The 17,500-nt window shown below is 35.7% G+C and overlaps 1 protein-coding gene across 4 annotated transcripts in view; it reads left to right on the top strand.

Moving 5' to 3' along the window:
* The window catches only part of LOC137634315 (uncharacterized), a 220,250-nt gene that overhangs the window by 81,017 nt on the left and 121,733 nt on the right, over positions 1–17,500 (top strand). For 2 of the 4 annotated variants that reach the window (XM_068366678.1, XM_068366679.1), the window contains exons 2-4: positions 3,256–3,493; positions 8,688–8,844; positions 10,399–10,687. In XM_068366678.1, the coding sequence (XP_068222779.1) occupies positions 8,707–8,844; positions 10,399–10,687 (427 nt within the window). In that variant the 5' untranslated portion in view covers positions 3,256–3,493; positions 8,688–8,706. The remainder of the gene's footprint in view (positions 1–3,255; positions 3,494–8,687; positions 8,845–10,398; positions 10,688–17,500) is intronic. The other 2 variants (XM_068366681.1, XM_068366680.1) reach the window with 2 other exon arrangements.

The raw sequence follows: 17,500 nt of genomic DNA, 5'->3' as shown, positions 1-17,500 counted from the left end.
ATTTCCTAACGACATATATTAATATGATAGTGTTTTCATTGATTAAAATGGCTATCCTGAAAAATAGCTATTTTTGAGTTATGACGACGTTGTCACAAACGAGCGATATTATTTAAGATATTGACTGTCAAAACATAATCTTAACATACTTCTAACTATGTGTTTTTATTTACCTTGGTGTATTTCTGTAATGTTCCTCCTTCCGACAGGATTCATATTTCATTTGCGTGGAGAGTACTATGCTTCGCTTAATGATCTGTTATGGGGTTTAATTTTGTTAATTGGCCGTATGGAAAGAAGTGGAGACCTTTTCCGTACATTTACTCTGGGTAATGAGAAAGACGTAAAAAATGACTGGGATACACCCAACTTCTTCATGTGCTGGAAAGATGTGTTGGAAAATTGCAGGTTTTAAGTTTCAAAATGGACGTTCTTTAGATAAACCCTCAAGATACTACGTCATTTTTTTTTTATTTACAATACCTTGGCCTCTTTAAAATGTGTCATTCTGTTACTTCTATTATGTAACGTATTGTATAGTATTTGTTTCTTCAAGTGATGTTTTAAGAATAATTTTTTAAAGAATCGAAAATATTTCACTCATAATCTGTAATATGAAAAGGTTAAAATATCCAGACAATTCCTTGATGAGGGGTTATCTGTGAGACTTTTAACTTGCATTAAATCTTATAATCACAAAAGAAAAGGGTAAAAGTATTGTTTTGTTCTTATCCCAACCTGAAATTTTTTTCCCGAAACCTGTGATATTTCTTCCTTTATTTCTTTGTTCCCTTCTTTTTCATCTCCAACGAAATGTTTTCCCTTTGGTAATTCATGTCGGTGGGAAAAATGTATGGGTTCTGTTGACAGGCGCGATAACGTTTTTCATCCGTTTCTCATTTGTTTTTACTTGTTTGTGACAGTTGAATTACACAATTTTTAACGTTGACGCTATCTTGACAGGTAGAGAGAATTGGATGTATGCATGTTTGTGTGTGTGCATATCAGTGTGTAAGTTAGCATGAGTTTGTAGGGAGGGGGGAGGGGAGAAACCACCAGGTATAGCGAGCGTGTCGTACGTTCAAGTTTGTTTATATTCTTTACGCTCTGATGGTTGTTGTGGATATTTTGGCGAAGGGGCTCTCACACGCGAGGAGAAAGTCTCCGTATTTTGTCATCTTTAAATTTGTTATTCCCCAAGTCGTGGAGAAGGACAGCTGAATCACGGATGAGTTATGCTTCACAATGTGTGAGAGTCTACGTTGATATTCATGCTACTCTCTGCAAAGATTCGTATAGAAATTTTTCGTTATTGTTGCATTTCTCCATATTGCTTTAACGAAGAAAATATTCACGTAAGAGTTGATCTCTGCAGGGCCATGTTCAGCCCCTCTCGAGGTCCTTCTACCCAAATCCCCATACGTGGCCAAAGACCTCTGTACCTTTAACGGCACATGAAGCGTTTTTGTGTGTGTTGAGTAGGGGAGTTTCTTGCCTTCAGTCCCTGGGTTTATCAACATTGCTTTTTCGCGCTTATTATGTGCCTCTCTCTCACTTCATCCTTTCATTTACTCCTCTTGCTCCCTTCCCGCACCGTAATCTCCGGATGCCTTGTGTCCGTCACAATATCCTCTATCTCCCCTTTTCGGCCATCTTTGTTTTCCCTCGTTTCATCCCCTCGCCAGTATATGGCACCAATAAAGGGAATAACTGTCTCTAATGTCGCAGGCCGTGATGTGACATCCCAAACATGCCTCTGTCAATATAGATATTTTCCAAATCCCCCTCAGCAACCAGCAAGGCTTTAAGGGAAGGAAAGTTCAGGGATTTGGGGTGGGGGGTGGGTTCTAGGTGCAAGGGAACATCGCTACGGAAGATGATAGAGGCGGGGTTTGAAAAGTTTCGTATTTTTCCTTTTCTATTTATTTACCATTTTACACGTTTTTATTTTTCGCTCTTCGCTCGTCTTTTCAATGCCTTCTGTGTGTGTGTTTGTAAACGTTTTTTTTTATGGTCTGTATGCAGGCTTTGAATTTTGTTTTTTATTTTTCATATTTTGAGTCATATATGCGATCTAAAATTTCCTCTTTTCTGAGTGTATGTCTTTTATACGCTTATACAGTACGTTCATAAATATGTACACATGTCCAAGAGCTATCCAATGTAGTGGTAAGATTTTTATCATTGATGGAGAGATTATATATATTTTTGATACGATATGATATTGATGTTCTATGAAACAATTGCATATACTTTGCATATTGATATGAATCCTCTTAAGTCGAGACGTTTAGTAAACTTTTTGGTAATTTTCTGGGCCCTTCTGCCTTGGGTTACATGTTTCTAAAAATCAAGATACGAGTCTATGTCTGTAATTATAACCACAAGAGATCTGTAAAGGATAATTTGGTATCTAGTTGTGGTGTTATCACAAATTTCATCTATATGATAAAGAGCAAGTGTTTGACTATATGTATATATATATATATATATATATATATATATATATATATATATATATATATATAATATATATATATATATATACATATATATATATATATATATATATATATATATATATATATATATATATATATAAAATTTATTTCATGTCACGCTCAGGGGGAGAGGAATAGTCATACCCTGGTGGGTTTTAGTTAGTAAAAGGGTGGGTGTGGGAAGGGTTGAATCAGTGTGCATGTGCGCGAGCTTGCTCGCGCCCTTGTGTATATCTAAATATTTAGACGTAATTTTTTACGGTTCGGATACTCTAGTATATATAAGAATGTAAAAGTGATCCTGCTTTATTCAGTGGCAATTGTGTTGTCTCCACCTTTGGGTTTATATAATCCGGAAATGGCAGTTGGTCTCATTATTCAGTCAGGATTTATTGGGTCATATACAGTACATAGGCCACGCACACGCAAACGATGCCTTTTGAAAGGGATCTTTGTTGGGAACATGAGTTTTATTGTATTCTTTGTCAAACCTCGTTTGTTAATGTTATATTTCAAAAGTTTGTGATTTTTTTTTTCCTTTTTTTTCATTTTGTTGATGAGAATAGTTAAAATTTGGAATGTATGTATATCAGTGCTGGATGTCATTACAAAGAATTTCTATTTTGCAGGTTGAATGTATAGTAGTGTGTAAAATGAAATGCATTTTAGTAAATAAGTAAGTTTTAGAATGATTATTTGTATATCAGTGCTGGATGCCATTACAAAGGAACCTAACAAAGTTTCTCCTTTGCAGGTTAAATGTATAGAAGTGTGTAAAGAGCAAACGCTGTCACCTTTCTCTCCCGTCGAAGGTAATTTTGGGACGGGTAATTCGGTTCTTTATAAGGGCGTGAGTGAGCCCTGGTGGGGAGGTGTGCCCCGTGAAACATGGTGACCTCACGGATCCTAACTCACCCTCTAGCCATATATTCCTCTGCTTCCACCTCCACCACCGCACACGCAAATTAGGCCAACGCCCTCACGACCTCAGGGTAAGACGAACCCCTATATACATGTGTGTATAGTAAATAAGTACAATGATGCTTTACTTTTGTTCTTATTTTTTTTTATTTCTATGGTTTCTTTTTTCTTCTCTGCGTAATTTTGGAAGGAAAGAAATGTATGACATTGAAATATAGGACTTAAGTCTCTCTCCTTGGAAGTATTGTATAACTTTATACTGGTTTAATCATCCTTCGGTGTCAACATCAATGAAATTTTATTTGATAATCGTACTGCTCTTAATATAGAATTTGCAAGATGATTAACATATAAATTCAAGTAAATTGTTAATTTTGTAGTAATTTTATTGACATTTATATGCATAACACAAAATTTAAGGTCTGTTGTTCAGTCAAATGATCTAGAATTGCTTTACTAATTTCTTTTAATTTGAATAAAGTCTTCACCCTAAATCAATGTTTTTTTCATCAAAAGCTTTTAATCAATTACATTAATTTTGTTATAATTGCGTAATTTGGAGTATTATTTCCTCATGCTAAGCTTCCTATTGAATTATCATGTAAAACAAGGTGTAAAGCGGAAAATTGTTCCCTCAAATATATATACCTAGGTATAACCTTATGCTTACATTTATTTAAGGCCACGGGATGACTTGTCCCTTGGAAGATAAGCTTGGGGGAAAATGCCCTTCGAAAGGGCGTATGAAGTAAAGAACCTGTTAATATAATCCCTTTTATGGTGACAAGTTCATCTCGTCTGATGAAGATAAGCATCGTGTTGTGCTGTTTTATTGTTGTTTTATAGGGGATCATCGAACGATAAAAAATAGCTTTGTGATAAAATTAAGCAAATTAAGATTTCCGGTGTCATAGAATAACGATAAAATACGAGAATAAAAACTTTGCCTGTACTGCTTGATAATTGGGTTTATTTTCTAATCATAAGCTTTTTGTTTTCTCTTCAAACGTTTTATATTTATCCCTTGTTATTCTAGTAAATTCAAAATTGCATTTTCACGCCTGTTGACCTGTCGTTATACTCCCGACGCTTTTCATTAAAGTACCAGTTGATTAGAAATGTGTTATTTATTATTATCAATATCTCATTATTCTTCATCATTCTTCTAACAACGTATCTTTGTTGGGTAAATAGTAAAGTTTTGATGTTATTCATATTGTATGTGAAGCGTTTTCATCTTTTCTTTTAACATTTTATTCTTATAAACCAGGTTTGTCATTACAAGGGGTAACTCTCTCTCTCTCTCTCTCTCTCTCTCTCTCTCTCTCTCTCTCTCTCTCTCTCTCTCTCTCTCTCTCAAACAAGAATGTCATTCCTTTTATTACCTTTTATCATACATTGTTTATAGCCTCAAGTATTTCCATTTATATAATGTTACATAACATTTATCTCTCTCTCTCTCTCTCTCTCTCTCTCTCTCTCTCTCTCTCTCTCTCTCTCTCTCTCTCTCTCTCTCTCTCGAGGGAGATAAGCTGATCATAATAATGTTATTCCCTTTCATCATACCTAGTTTGTAGCGTAAAGGATTTCCATTTATGTAATGTTATCATTTATTCGGCCCTGCTTTATCACCCTTACTTCTCTTCCCATTTACAAGGGGAAAAATTTGATAAAAATTTTGTTGCACTTACTGGACAGGGAATGATTTGTGCACTCAGGAAAGATAAATTGTAGAGGATTATAGCATTGTCCTTTATACTGACAACCATTTCAACTAAAAGTACGCCGTGACGGGTAAAAAGAGCAGGAAAAAAATGCCGAATGAAATTTGATAAACTCTTTTCCATGTCGCTTGCATGTTAACAAGTTGAACAGTAGGACCATTAAAACTTACTGGTTTAATACTGAACATTTCTGTTGGCGCATGATAATCCTCTTATTGGAACGCTCTTCAACAATGAATTGGATCCGTCCTTTGCCGGAAATGGACGCTATTTTGTCTCCTTTTTGTCTCTGTCCAGAATAGTTCCAGGAGAATCCATTCTCTCTTTCTCTCTCTCTTTCTCTGTCTTTCTCTGGGAGATGTCCTTTTCATTCTTGCTGAAAGACGAACCAAGACGAAGGCTCCTATTTGTTGGTCTTAGGAACACAACTTCACGATTAATCTGAAGTCTGGAAATGAGTCCCTGGATAATGCGCTTACTCGGGATAATTATTCTTCTCCTTGCAAAAACGTTCTGTCTAAAATTTCGTGTTTATATGACTTCTGAAATAATTATTACTTCCAATCAGTTGGGAATAGGTAATGTTTTCAAATGTTCTTATTAAAATATTTCGATAACGGATTATCGTATAACGATGATTTTTTGTGAACTTTCCCCCACTTTTTGAGATTATTTAATTTTTGTGGGATAAGTACAAGGACTAGACGATTTTTCACTCTGGATTGCGCTTTAGTATGTACAGTTGGATACATGAATTTCTGGTACACCTCGCTCTGAAGAAGTGCACCCAGGAGTTCTTCGCACTCTTGTTTACCTATCGGTGTTTGTCACTGCCAATCTGAGGGACTTTCTTATATTTTGGCAGTATAACCCTCCCTAAGGCATGTTTGGTTGAATGCATTGGCTGCCCCAGTAGCATTATTGAGGAGCGAGTTACTATGTTAAGTCCCGCCCACCCTCTCTGCCATCTCTTCCTACACCGTTTGTTTGGTTACTTATCTCTGCCATCTCTGCCTACACTAACTTTGGTTACTAGCCGCGAAGTATGGGTGTGATAGGGTACACTTTTGAGAAGCTAGGTGTACCATGGACTCCTGAGTGATTGCACTTTGTGGATTTCCTAGAAATTAAATATTCTATAGGAGGTTACATTTTAAACCTCTAAGCCGATATTCTTTCCTATTTTACTCGTATATTGAATAATTACACACAGTCTCAAGTTAAACCTTTGAAGGATGAAATATAAGAGTCACACTCATAGTTTCGCGGTTTATGTCGGTTACTCGTATATGAACTTGATTATGAGAAAAGTGATTGGAGATAATGAAGGATGTTTAGTTATTAGCAAAAAGAAAAAAAAATATAAATGATTATTGAGTTTATAATATGACCGAAATAACAGTAGTCAAGGACAAGCCTGGTAGTCTTTGTTTATGATTAAGGACATTACGCAGCTTAGCAGTGATTACACTCACTATCAATTGCTAGAGTTTGTAATTGAATGGAGATAAGAATTGGAATTGGAAACGGTAGATTGATATCTGAATCTTTAGTTTTTGATGTATTCGTAGACATCTTTAAAAATGATAGGCAGTTTACGTGTTCATTTTGAAGCATTGTGCAATTGTAATCTGAAACCAACATCTCCATGACTCACCCATCGCAGTAATTATGAAGTACACATGTAAACAAAATATTTTCAATTATTTTGATTTGGTTGTTATATGCAAAAAGTGGGTTCGGTGCTAATAAAAGATATTTATCAAGATTGATTAACTTGTCATTGTTCCTGAGGTTACTTTACATTAGGTAAGGATATAAGAAACTCTTTAGCTTCTGTAGGAGGAGGACTCCAAAACCAAACCATTGTTATCTAGTCTTGGGAAGTGTCATAGACTCTGTACCAAGGTCTTGCACTATCTTGGGTTAAAGTTCTCTCGCTTGAGGGTACACTCAGGCACACTTTTCTATTTGTTTTCTCATTTCCTTTCCTCACTGGACTATTTTCCCTATTGGAGCCCTTGGGTTTTAGCTTAGTATTAATAGTAACTGGGAAAACTTAACCATATATCTTTTCTGTTCCCCCATCTTAATACATTATAAGCCTAAGACAATGTGTATTTGTATTTAAGAAATTTTACTTGGTTTACATTTTACACACACATTATAAAGTCTACTGGAACAAATGTAGCATCGAAAATTGCTGCAATCATTGCCTTATCTACGTAATCGCAGAGATTTCTTTAAGGGAGCTGATCTTCACTTGATTTTAGGTGTGATTCCTCTTTTTAAGATTGTAAAAGAGAGTCGTTGTGACGTTTATTATTGTTATTGGGTAAAATCACAATCGTGTTTGTCACATGTTTTAGAGAATAAAGTTCTTTGTTACTAGGCCTTTGTTAAGGCTTGCGCGTAGGCTAGTATATTGTCTGATGATTTGTGCGTAGACTATACTGTATAGTATATTGTCTGATAATTTGCTCGTAGGCTATACTGTATATTGTCTGATAATTTGAAAAGTTGATAATTTACCAATTTTACTATAGGAATGAACGTACACACAGGCATATATATATCACCATCATCTCCTCCTACGTCTATTCACGCAAAGGGCCTCGGTTAGATTTCGCCAGTCGTCTCTATCTTTAGCTTTTAATTCAATACTTCTCCATTCATCATCATCTCATTCGCGCTTCATAGTCCTCAGCCATGTAGGCCTGGGTCTTTCAACTCTTCTAGTGCCTTGTGGAGCCCAGATGAACGTTTGGTGAACTAATCTCTCTTGGGGAATGTGAAGAGCATTCCCAAACCATCCCCATCTACCCCTCATCATGATCTCATCCACATATGGTATTCGAATAATCTCTCTCTTAGTTTCATTTCTAATCCTGTCATGCCATTCAACTCCCAATATCCTTCTGAGGGCTTTGTTCTCAAATCTACCAAATCTATTGGAGATTGTTGCATTGTCATACCATCACCCATTGTCATACCAGCATACATATATCGATGAATATATCCATTCATTTATACATACACACACACACACACACACACACATATATATATATATATATGTATATATATATATATATATATATATATATATATATATATATATATATATATATTCTTTTCTGAGTGGGGATACCTTAGCGTGGTGAAAGGGTTTGTATATTGCCAGGATCAGCAAAGCTGTACTATTCAGAGCCACCCATACTAAGTTGGTTTGTTGTGAGCTATCAAACTAAAGTCTCCCACCATTACCTATCAGCAATAGCCAGCATGGTGATGAAAAGTGTCCAAACCCCAGATAAGATTAATGAGGCCTATGTTCTGCACTTGTTGTTGATAGTGTTGTTGTATATATAGCCTTTGTCGTGCATTTATTGTTGTTGTTGTAAATATAGGTGTGTGCTGTTTAATTTTCATTGAAGTTACACGCTTATTTTGTCTGTAATTATACAAGTTGGATTTTGCCTCATTTTTCAGCCCAAAGAGCCTTCTTTTTTATAGGATTTCCCCCTTCCTTTGTGAACAGGCTTCGCGGAGGACTCAGGATGCGACTGTTCAAGCGTCGCAGCAGTGACCCCGCTCCCCGCCTCGTCTCCCTCTCTCCTCTCAGCACTGATCACACCCACGACGACGCCCTTCCATACGTATCGCGCCCTCCAGCGCCCACTCCACAGCCGTCTCAGGTAAGGATAATTACTAGTTATGTGGTTCTACTTGTCTACTCGTCTTTTCGGAATACAAATAAGTAAAAACAGAAAGTGAAGAAAAAAGTGTGTGGGAAAAGAAAGACAATGACGTATGCTATATTTTTAAGGAGTTTCATTCCCCATTTTATCTGTATATGCTTTGACGTTTATTATCTAATTTCACGAGAATAAGATGAAATATATAAAATCATCTATTTTCTTCTGTGTGTTTGTGTGTATATATGTATTCGTGCACGAATGTGTGTCTATATGCCCCTCTGTGTATATATTTATATATATGTATATATATGTGTATATATATATTATATATATGTATATATAAATATATTTACATATATATTATATATATATATTTATATATATTATATATGTATATATATATATAAATATTTTTATATATATTATATATATATATATTTATGTATTTATATATTTATATATATGTATTATATATTTATATATGTATATATTTATATATATTTTATATATATATATATATATATATATATATATGTATGTATATATATCAATGTTTATATAGCTTACACACATCATTACTGTCTCAATATATCAGTATTTTCTTTGGTCAAGTATATATTTTCATTAAACCTTTAATAAGAAGAAACTTATGAAAAGTCATGGATCATCAGTAGTCGTAGATTTATATAGTTACGTTGGTGCATACATCAGCTCAGCTTCACTTACATTGATCGTAAACATCAATATCCACCAATTACTGTCCCTTTTTTTAATAGATCAAAATAGGATATATGAAATATTGAAGTTTTCTGAATCATACCTTGGTGTTATTTGTTTAAGATATTAATTACACTGGCTTTTGTAATTGAATAGTTCGGAGTATGTGAGCAAATATTGATATGTAGGTGATTAATTAATTGAATGGGCACACTAGGAAAATAATCTATGCTTGGGACAGGTAGATTTTAATTTATAGTATGTGCATAATGCGGTGGTCTATTATAAACATCCCTCTCTGATGATCGGCCGGGTTAGGGTTCGAGCCCGGCTCAAGTGCGATAGTTTCTCGTAGTGTTTTCAACCTCATCAAACTTTGGGGAACCTATAGGTCTACCTGATAAGTCATTAGCAGTCATTGCTTTTCCTTCAATGGTCCTAACTTGGGTGGAAAGTGTCCTTGGGCCCTGATCATATGTACAGTATATACCTGTTTGGTCAGTCTCTAAGGCATTATTCTACCAGAATACTGCCATTGTCCCTTGCCGCTGCCTTTCATGAGCGACCTTTAAACCTTAAACTAAAGTCAGTGAATAAGTGATTTCTTATTGGTAACAGAAATTAACCATCGTTATGCCTCAACTAGGACACTGTCACTGTCCCTTGACTTTGCCATTCAAGAGTGACCTTTAAACCTTAAACTAAAGTTAGTGAATAAGTGGATTCTAATTGATATCAGAACTTAGCTTTCGCTATGCCTCCAAACGAACTTTGGAGAATGTAGAAGTAAGAAAATGTAAACAAAATGTAAAAGAAATGTTTTGATTCCATCAGCAGGATGAAGTTGAAGAAGAAGAAGACGTGTATGCAACGGTGGATGGGGACGAGGCCGAGCAGGACTTAGACGAAGCCATCTACTCCACGCTGGAGGAGGTGAGGGACTGCGTCTCCAACGATGTCTCCTCTGCTTCCTCCCTTCTGTTTTGTAATAAGAGTGTGAGCGGTGCCCCGGGCATCGTGACCAATTATTATACTGCCGTGCCTGCCCTCGTCGTGGAGGAGGTCATACCCGGCCGTCCTCGCCAAGGCACTCCGACGTCTGAACAGCAACCTGTTAAAAAAGGTGAGTATCATTATGATATGAATGGGTCGTCCCTAGACTTCCTTTCCTTTGTCTGTGTTTTCAGTTTGTCTCGTGTATTTAAGTCATGGTTGTTTTAGTAAGCGTTTGGTTTTCAGACTTACGGTATAAACTTTCTTTTGATGTCAATAATTTTCTTTGTTCTCCTTTCTAGTAAAAATCTGGGTCTTTTCATAAAAGACGGTGATCGCATTTAGGTTATATGCTTTGTTTTAACGATAATGTGAAAAGCGTTTCGTACTTTTCAGAAAAAAAATATTAGACAACGAAATGTAAAGTTTAAGTTTTCTGCTTAAAACCTACGCCCTTGTACGGTATGCAGGAAGTCATTAAAATTGGTCTCGACTTGCTCATTTGTCTACATTATTTTTTCTAATACATTTCAATAACTGGCACTCAAGGATAATTACTTTTCAGTCAACAGAGCTTTGTTTTTGGGATGTTAAATTAAGAAAGAAAAAATATTTATTTCCTTTACTATATTGCCATACAGGAATAAAGTAATAGAACCTTCAAGTTTGGTGTGTTTTTCTGTTTAGCCGATCGAATTTTTATATTCTTAAATCCCAAATATAGTATTCTATTGGATATTAGATTAATATTAAAGAAAGTGGTAGTTTATCCTAAAGGTAAGTAATACTGTTAACTTCTTGCGGCCCTTTTCTTATTTCAGGAATTACAGAAAGTTGAACTTATATTTCTCCATTCCCTCTTATTACCTTACTTCCTTATTACAATGGATATTCTGAATTGGATAATCTTTTAGATATACCATTGTTGGATCGTATGGGTTACTGTTTTTAAGATTAGTTTTCAGGCTTTCCAAGCACGGCTATCTCCAATTCATCTACTTTTATGTTCTTTCTGTTATTGATACATCATTAGTTATAATTCAAAGGTTTTCTTTGATGATGAGGATTTCCAATTTCCTTTATTATTATTATTATTATTATTATTATTATTATAATTATTATTATTATTATTATTATTATTATTATTATTATTATTACTAGCAAGCTACAACCCTAGTTGCAAAAGCAAGTTATTATAAGTCCAAGGGCTCCAACAGGGAAAAATAGCCCAATGAGGAAAGGAAATAAGAAGTAATGAAAATTAAAATAAAATATTTTGAAAACCTCAACAACATTAATACAGATATTTGATATACAAACTGTAAAAGGACTTGTTTGTAAGCCTGTTCAACATAAAAACATTTGCTACGAGTTTGAACTTTTAAAGTTCTACTGCTTCAACTACCCGATTAGGAAGATCATTCCACAACTTGGTCACAGCTGGAATAAAACTTCTTGTTAATAATTTATATGTGACATGTCTGTTTTGACGTTATTACTTTTTTTAGAATGATTTATTGTTAATTTGTTCTCTTCATTTATTTATTTCCTTTCCTCACTGGGCTATTTTTCCCTGTTGGAGCCCCTGGGCTTATAGCATCTTGCTTTTCCAACTAGGGTTGTAGCTTGGATAGTAATAATAATAATAAGGATAATAATTGAGTACTGTGTAGTATTGAGCCTCATGATAATCAAACGTATAAAAGTAGAATAAAATGGAACCAGATTCGTAATATTGTAAAATGAACTGGAAATAGGTGTCAGCCGCAACGCTGCCAAGGGCATGGGTGGATAAAATGTTGGAAGGTGGAACTTGAAGGTAGTTTTTATTGCGAAGGTGGATTGACGTACGTGCACCAGGTGGCTTTCGTCTAGTTGCGTGTGGTTGGCTCATTCGCATTTTATTTGTTCTTTTCATAGCCGGTTAATTTGTGTCCGGGTATAGAGTGCGGTGTTGTAGCGTTGGGGGGAAACCACCAGGGAAGGTCGCTTTTATCTGCACTCGACGGCAGGGCTTTCTTTCTTCTGCTATTTTAACGAGTTGTTCCTTGCTGCAGTGAGTTCGGAACTAATATCTAGGTTAGTGTGTAACGGAACGACACTCGCTGTTTGTTTAGTAATATTTGTGATATTTTCCTTTATTTTTCAAAAGGGATATAGAGGTTGGGGAGAGAGATCGGAAATTTAGAATAAAAAAGAAAGAGTATTGCACACTTTTAGGGTAGGATTTATTCGTGTCATTTCCGTCTACTTTCTTTTTAAAATGGACATTTATATGTGCCTCTATTTAGAGTTTTAATTTTATTATGTTCTGACGAAGGCGAGTTATTTAATGCAGCTCCGATTAATGTATCACCGTTTTTATGGAATCTTTCATTTTACATTATTTTTCGCTTTCTGCTTGCAAAAGCAAATAACAAAGATTCTATAAATATCACGGAATTCGTTTTTTCTCTTTGCTATTGATTCAGGTCTTAAATTTTGGCGTTTTTTTATAGAATTCGTTTATCTCTCAATTGCTATTGATTGAGATCTTTAATTTCTGCGTTATTTTTATGAATCCGATGCTTTTATTGAAGGTATACAGATTGAATATTATGACTGTTAAACAAAATCAGTCTGCTCTGAAAAATATCTGTTTTATTTCGCTTTTGATGTAATTACCCTTAAGCTTTTCACCAGTACTTTTTATACTTTACTTTTCTTTTTATTGTTACAACGTCATCTTTGCAATTGTTCCTTTGTTTTGATTACAATTTTTGTTTTAGTACCCATGAAATCAAATATAAATGTATTTTTGATAGAAAAATACCAATGCTTCACAGAATACTTCATTAACGCGATAAGTAAGAATAGAATGGTGATTATTCCGTTCTGACACAAATTTGGTAATGATATCAGAGTTTCGACAAATAACATCTAGGCATGGTGAATCTCTTGAAGAGTATATATGGTATTGTAATTTATAAATTGGTGATTGGTTTTGGAGTGCCTTCTTGCTTTCGAGTGCAAGTGCCACGGTACATTTCCTTCTTATGAATGTGCCAATCCTTCAATTTGCTTTCTATCCAGTTTTAAATTCCTTTTGTGAATTGACACATACTTATGAGCGTTGTCTATTTGTACTAATTAAGTGTGATTAAACTAATGAATCGCTTAACTCCAAATTTGCGATTGATCTTTCATATTTGTAAAGTATTAAATCTAGTGTCAGTGAAATCCAGTGTTAGTGTACTTTCAATTTGACGTTGTATTGTATGGGGAAGGTCTGTCATTATGTACAGTTGGTTTATTATAGGTCATGAGGGACCATTATGTGATGCTTGTGTGTACCTACAAGTGCAAACCCCCTTTCAGACCCGAGGCTTGAAGGAGAATGACGGAAGCTGTGGTTAATGACGCCCTCCTTGTTAGTTCCGGACACACCGCTGGCGTCTTAACACTGCTTCTCTCTCTCTCTCTCTCTCTCTCTCTCTCTCTCTCTCTCTCTCTCTCTCTCTCTCTCTAAATGGTAACGTGATCAATTGCACAAGTTTCCTCCTTGGGACGAGGAAGAAATAGTGTGGACGTTTCTTTAAAAATCTCTTATATGCCCTTCTTGACCTGACTAGTGCGATAATTAATGGATTGCTAGTTAACTGCGTTGAAGGAGAGAGAGAGAGAGAGAGAGAGAGAGAGAGAGAGAGAGAGAGAGAGAGAGAGAGATAACAAATGCAGTTGAGCAGTTCTCCATCAAAATGTATACAGTATTATGAACACAGAATAGAAGGGCTTTAACGAGATACCTCTCATCCTCTCAGGGGAAGGCCATTAATCAAGTACTTTTCTCTTTTGTGTCTGTTAATATGTGTGAAAATGAGACGGTAAGGGAATAGAGAGAATAAGTATTTTGCTTCATTATATGTAATTGGCCGATGGCATAGCCTTGTCGATTTTTCTCATTGGTGATGACTATTTTTTCCAAGTTACTTTTACCAATACAATAATTATTTAATTATTCAACGTTTAGATCACATCTGTATCTTACTATATATGCATCACATAGCAACTATCAAATTTTTTTTCTTTCATTAGAAAATATACATTCACAATTCTTACTATTCATAATATTAATATACAGTACACCATAACATATTTACATGAATATTTTTTTTACTTAACATATACTGTATTCACAATTGCAAATATTCTAGGATACGTATTTTTTTTCGAGTAAAATCTGTCCATGTTCTTCCTTACTACGTCTTAAGGCAGCATCCTAAGACATGATTCTCACCTTTACGTTTCTCTCAACATTTCACAGGTTTTTTTTTTCTTTTTTATCCTATCTAGTTCCTAAAACGATGTTTCGCCAGCTGTTCCTCGAGTCAGAGACACGCATCCGTAATACACGTGATCTCAACTTCTGTAGAGATATAAGATTGTGAGCTCTGGGGGCTCCCTACTGATGTCTTTCTGATGGCGATGTGATCCCTGTTGCTTAGGCCGAGGGGAAATGGGAGGGGGGGAGTGAGGGTGAGGAGGGGAAAAAAGGGGAAGTGACATGAGGGAGCAATGGGGTTAGGGGGTACTCTAAACGAGGTGGAGTTAGGGAGCCGGAATAAGGGGAAACTTCCTTAAGGGATAAACCTAATATAGAAGGGAGTATAAAGTTCACTAGTTGCATAGCGGGGAGGGATTACCTTTTTAGGCTTATATATACAGGAGACGGATTTGAGGGATAGAGGAGAAGAGAGAGGAAAGGGGAGACAGGAAGAGAAATCAAGATCTCTCGGGGAATTTGACGGAAAAGGGCGAGTTTTATGGTGAGAGAGGTAGAGAGAGAAAAGAGGGCACGTGTTAACAAATATTTCTTTAAAAAGCGTTCAATATTAAGTTGCTATTATTCAGGCTGGTCTCATTCGATCAATATTGTATCGATTTGAGAAATATCTCCTTGTGTCATCGTCGTTATAAGGTGTAGTGTTGTCGAGCTCAACGTTCACTATAAACTATATCTGAATAATAATTATTTCAGTTGATATTCAGATATTTAGTAGACACTTTCCAACTGAGTAATTGATTATACTATTGTAAACATTCTATTAAAATGCTTGCAGGTTTTTGTGGTTAGTATAATATTAAAGAATATTACTATTCCAAGAACTAGATTTTTTATCGTAATTGTTGATATATTTAAGATGCGCTGAAAATGGAAAAATTAATTGAGTATATTTTAGGCTTTAGATAGCTTTTGTAAATCTCTTGATAATAAGCCGTAGCCTTAGTTGTTTACAAAATAAAAAGACAAACAAGTCTGATTTTTAACGGATAATCTCGGCCGGGATCAGTTACAGAGTATCGCGCCAATTTAAGCAGAAAGGTGACATCATGATGGGATGCAGTAACCACAGGGGAATTAGATTAACAGAGCATAGTTTGAAAGTGTTAGAGAGGGTACTAGATGAGAGATTGAAAAAAGATTAGGAAACAGCCGTATGGATTCATGAGGAGGAGAGGGACTGTGGATGCCATCTTCATAGAACGGCAGTTACAGGAAAAGAGACTAGAGGGAAACCAGAAGCTCTTCTTTGCTTTTGTAGATTTAGAGAAGGCTTATGACAGGTTACCAAGAGAAGTGATGTTTTGGTGCTTGAGGAAGAGGAAAGTCCCGGAGAAGTTGGTGAAAATGGTAGAGATGATTTACAAAAGAACAAAGACAAGAGTAATAACTGCTTTCGGTGAAACAGAAACCTTTGAAATTAGTGTTGGATTACATTAGGGATAAGCATTAAGCCCGCTTTTATTTATGTTAGGCTTGGATGTGTTAAGTGAAGGGATCAAAAGTGAAGAGTTGTTGGAGTTACTATATGCAGATGATTTGGTGATTAGTGCTGAGGATGAAAAGAATTACAGAGAAGGGTGGTAGAGTGGCTAGAGACTTTGGAAAGGGGTGATTTGAGGGTAAACGTGGATAAGACGGAAGCTATGGTTAGCAGTAAGGATGGTAGGGACAGGGCAGTCATACATGAAAGTAGAGGAGCAGTTAGCAGTTAAAAAACAGGTAGAACAATTTAGATATTTGGGACCTCCTATAAATCAGGAGGGAGGATGCGAGGCTGAGGTTGAGAATTGGACCAAAGCAGCATGGGGAAAGTGGTATGTGATAGGAAAATGCCAATCGAGGTAAAAGTCGAGATCTATTGCACAGTAATAACACCAGTGTTGATGTATGGATCAGAAACTTGGGCTTTAAGGCGGAAAGAGGAAGCAAAAACTTGAGAGAACAGAGAAGAGAATACTGAGGTGAATTATGAGAATATATTTGTTTGAAAGATTGGAAAATTATGAAATAGGAAGAATGGCAGGTGTTGTAAAGCTTACCAAGAGTGTCACGACTAAGATGGTGTGGGCATGTGTTAAAATGGATGTTAGGGAGGGAGTGAGGAGGGCTCTGGAGGAATCTGTTAAGAGAAGATCAAAAGGTTGGCAGAGAATTATATACCGAGATAAGGTGAAGGAGGATATGGAGAGAAGAGCTTTGGTGGAAGAGGATTCCTTTGATCGAAGGCATTGGAGAGGACGCATCAGGCAACCGACCCTTTAATGTAGGGATAACGGTTGGAAAGACACTAAGTTAAACACTATTAAATTATTAGCTTTAAATTTTATAGTTATTAGCTCACAAGAAAGATATAAGATCAGTTGTTTTATATAAAGTTGAATCAATCACAATTATATTTTCTATTTTGTATTAATATACCTATGGGCATTGGGCCTGGCTTTCGTATGAAACTTGCATATTTACAAATATTTTGGAAGCGTTATTGGAGCTCGTGCTAATGACAAATGATGGAATGTTTGCACTTTTACGCGCTCTCGAATATTTTTGCCTTTGTGGATATACAGATTTGCAGCTGATCAAACAGGGATAGTGTTAATCTCGTCTGTTGATGTTCTCTTC

Source organism: Palaemon carinicauda, chromosome 44 (assembly GCF_036898095.1).
Source record: "Palaemon carinicauda isolate YSFRI2023 chromosome 44, ASM3689809v2, whole genome shotgun sequence".
Taxonomy (NCBI): domain Eukaryota; kingdom Metazoa; phylum Arthropoda; class Malacostraca; order Decapoda; family Palaemonidae; genus Palaemon; species Palaemon carinicauda.
This window is presented reverse-complemented; position numbering and strand designations above follow the sequence as displayed.